Raw genomic sequence first — 4,041 nt, forward strand, 5'->3', positions numbered from 1 at the left:
ATGAAGAGAGAAAAAAAAAACAACCCACACAAATCAAATAATGTGGTTCTTCAGTTTAAAATCTTCCAATACTCAATTTCAAACTCCCTAATTGAGCTTACTTATTAGGCTCTGAATGATGCGGTTGCCGAGTCCCTCTCCACCCTCGTCTCTCGACTATCCCCACCCACAATCTCTACTCTGGCCATAACTAACTTCAGTTCTCTGAACCCAACTTTATTATCATCGCTAGGTCATTTTGTCTATGCGTTCTCTGCGTGCAACACTCTACTGTCCTTGTGGGTAACTCAGATGCATTCTCCGGCTCCCAGCTCAGCTGTCACTCGTACAGTCCCCGGTCAGCACACTACAGCCACAACCGGTGCCCACCGCGTGGTCCAGGCGACTAATGTCTTCCAGGCTGCTGACCCAAGAAGTCGCCCCCTACACTCCATCAGCATTGGACAGTTGAAAGGCGGCAGACACGAGAGCCCCCTCAAACAGGACCTTCATTCTTGCGGCTGCAGCCCCCGACAGATAGAGACACCACCGAACTTCGGCTCCGTAGCAGAGACACAGTCAAGGACTCCGCGGCCGTCGCGGAGAAAGCCACCAACATTCTCTGCCGGGAACCCGGGAGGGTGCAAGGTCCCGCCTCTCACGTTGCGTCGGGGGCGGGGCAGGGCGGGGCACCAGGGGCCGGCGAACGGCGTGCGACGAGCAGGGGGCGGGGTCAGGGGCGGAGCGGAGCGCGCATGCGCGGTCGCCTTTGTGTCGGTCGAGCGGCGGCGGCGGCGGCGGCGGCGGCGGCAGCAGTGGCAGTGGCGGTCCCACTGGCAGGCGGGCAAGAGGGGAGTCCGGGCGGCGTCCGGCGTGGGAGCCGGGGGACCACCATGGTAAAGAAGCGGAAAGGCCGTGTCGTGATCGACTCGGACACAGAGGATAGCGGCAGCGACGAGAACCTGGATCAGGTGAGGGCAGGCCGCGGAGGCGCGGGCCGGCGAAGCCAAGAGGGCTGAGTCCGGGCCGCGGGAGACGGGAGCCGGCCAGGCCTGGAGCCTTCCCACCCGAGCGCCCGGCTCACCCTGTGCCCTGAGCGTCGCTGCAGCCCCTTTCCTGCCTTCCCGGAGCGTGCGGGGCCTTGGAGACCGGCCTGGGCCTGGAGACGGAGCCCGGAGGACTTGGCGCCTTGGGCGGGGAGGCGGGGCGGCGGGGCCGGGACCGGGCTGTTGGGCCTCGGGCTCCGGGGTAGCCAAAGGGGCCGTGATCTGCTGGAGCCAGATCGGGCCGGCGGGCTGCAGTCCAGGAGATCCGGGCTGGGAGAGATAGGAAGTATCGCCTGCCAACCTGGGCAGCTGGGAGGTTTTGCAGGAGATGCAAGGGTGCGCGTGGGTCAGTGAGGGGCGAGGGCCAAGAGGATGCGGACTCTGGAAGATGAAGTTTTTCGGACAAGGGATGTAGACAGAGAGAAAGGACACTCTTGTAAATGTTCCTGGGAGCCTCTGCTGTGTTTGGCAAGGAAGACTTAGCTGTGGGCACGAGTTTATTTGGCGACTAGGGTCGTTTGTGTTTGAGAAGGGCCCCTGTTGGGGTGTCAGACCCAAGAAAACACTCTTGGGTGGAGGAAAGAGGGCAGATACTGGAAGTAATAGAGAACTATGTTGGGCGACATGGAGGGACTGTGCATAGCCCAGGCCTCTTCTTGGCCGGTTCATGCAGCTTCCCAGAATTCTTTCTGACTTGAAGACTGTGCAAGGAAGCACTGAAAGTAACTTTTTGCCTCAGTGTCTTGGGGTTGAACTATTTAAATACTCTAGAAAATATTATAGGGAGGAAGCTGCTCTTTGTAGCAGTGAGCTATTGATACCAGGAGATACAAAGATGGTTTCCCCTGTGTTTAATGAGCAAATGATGTAAGGAAAGAATATGCAGCAGATAGCTTTTGGGTAGAAAGAGTTCTGAACTTGGAGTCTGAAAATTTGAATTCTTTTTTTTTTTTTTTTTTTTTTTTGAGACGGAGTTTCGCTCTTGTTACCCAGGCTGGAGTGCAATGGCGCGATCTCGGCTCACCGCAACCTCCGCCTCCTGGGTTCAGGCAATTCTCCTGCCTCAGCCTCCTGAGTAGCTGGGATTACAGGCACGCACCACCATGCCCAGCTAATTTTTTGTATTTTTAGTAGAGACGGGGTTTCACCATATTGACCAAGATGGTCTCAATCTCTTGACCTCGTGATCCACCCGCCTCGGCCTCCCAAAGTGCTGAGATTACAGGCTTGAGCCACCGCGCCCGGCCTTCAAAATTTGAATTCTTTTCTGGGCTTATGCTCTTCCCCAGCTATATAACTTTGGTCTTAAACGTAAAATGAAGATGTAACATCAGCCTTGTGTATCTAATTGGTTTATTGTAAGGATCAAGTGTTTGTAAGAATTGACGGCAGTGTAAGCATTTATTAATTATAAAGTTTTTCGGCCGGGCGTGGTGGCTCACGCCTGTAATCCAAGCACTTTGGAGACCAAGGCGGGCGGATCACCTGAAGTCGGGAGTTCAAGACCAGCCTGACCAACATGGTGAAACCCCGTCTTAAAATAAATAAATAAATAAAGTTTTTCTATAATTGGCTTCCTGGAGGTCTTTTGTATGAGGCCAGAGGTGTCAGTTTGAAAGTATCATGGGCCAGGCGATGTTGCTGAAACGCCTGAAATGACAGCACTTTGGGAGGCTCAGAAGGGTGGATCACCTGAGGCCAGGAGCTGGAGACCAGCTTGACCAACATGGAGAAACCCTGTCTCTACTAAAACTACAAAATTAGGCTGGGTGTGGTGGCTCACACCTGTAATCTCAGCACTTTGGGAGGCCAAGGCGGGTGGATTACCTGAGGTCAGGAGTTTGAGACCAGCCTGACCAATATGGTGAAACCCCGTCTCTACTAAAATTACAAAAATTAGCTGGACATAGTGGTGTGCACCTGTACAGTCCCAGCTACTCAGGAGGATGAGGCAGGAGAATCGCTTGAACCCACGAGGCGGAAGTTACAGTGAGCTGAGATCACACCACTGCACTCCAGCCTGGGCAACACAGCGAGACTCTGTCTCAAATAAATAAAATAAAAATAAAAATACAAAATTAGCCTGACGTGGTGGCCTGTGCCTATAATCCCAGCTGCTTGGAAGGCTGAGGTGGAGAATCCCTTGAACCTGGGAGGCTGAGGCTGCAGTGGGCTGAGATTGTGCCATTGCAGTCCAGCCTGGGCAAAAAGAGTGAAACTACATCTCAGAAAAAAAAAAAATAAAGCATTAGGACAGCCGGGCGCAGTGGCTCACGCTTGTAATCCCAGCACTTTGGGAGGCCGAGGCGGGTGGATCATGTGGTCAAGAGATCGAGACCATCCTGCTCAACATGGTGAAACCCCGTCTCTACTAAAATACAAAAAAAATTAGCCGGGCATGGTGGTGCGTGCCTGTAGTCCCAGGTACTCAGGAGGCTGAGGCAGGAGAATTGCTTGAACCTGGGAGCTGGAAATTGTGGTGAGCTGAGATCTCGCCATTGTACTCCAGCCTGGGTAACAAGAGCAAAACGGAAAAAAGAAAGTATTAGGACATAAAAGAGGAGGACTTTTAAGAAGAAAAGGACTGGAGATATGGTACTATAGAAAGACGACTGCTTTGAAAATGGTAGTAGGGAGGCGGGGAAGTAATGGGGCCTGTGTAGGACTATCTAATGAATAGAAACTGTTTTGGGATAGGAATTGAAAGGGTGAGTTGAAAATGTTCTTATTGAGGCAGGGCGCGGTGGCTCATACCTGTAATCCCGGCAGTTTGGGAGGCCAAGGCGGGTGGATCACGAGGCCAAGAGATCGAGACCATCCTGGTCAACGTGGTGAAACCTCGTCTCTACTAAAAATACAAAAAATTAGCTGGGCACGGTGGCGCGTGCCTGTAATCCCAGCTACTCAGGAGGCTGAGTCAGAATTGCCTGAACCCAGGAGGCGGAGGTTGCGGTGAGCTGAGATCGCGCCATTGCACTCCAGCCTGGGTAACATGAGTGAAACTCTGTCTCAAAAA

The 4,041-nt window shown here is 53.3% G+C and overlaps 1 protein-coding gene across 1 annotated transcript in view; it reads left to right on the forward strand.

Annotated features, from left to right (window-relative positions):
* Window positions 1–726: 726 nt before the first annotated feature.
* RTF1 (RTF1 homolog, Paf1/RNA polymerase II complex component) overlaps window positions 727–4,041 on the forward strand; it is an 80,970-nt gene continuing 77,655 nt past the window's right edge. Inside the window, exon 1 of the mRNA XM_017530892.2 lies at window positions 727–950. Coding sequence (XP_017386381.1) covers window positions 735–950 — 216 coding nt within the window. The 5' untranslated portion in view covers window positions 727–734. The remainder of the gene's footprint in view (window positions 951–4,041) is intronic.

The sequence above is a fragment of the Cebus imitator genome, unplaced genomic scaffold (genome assembly GCF_001604975.1).
Source record: "Cebus imitator isolate Cc_AM_T3 unplaced genomic scaffold, Cebus_imitator-1.0 Scaffold70, whole genome shotgun sequence".
In the NCBI taxonomy this organism is placed as follows: Eukaryota; Metazoa; Chordata; class Mammalia; order Primates; family Cebidae; genus Cebus; species Cebus imitator.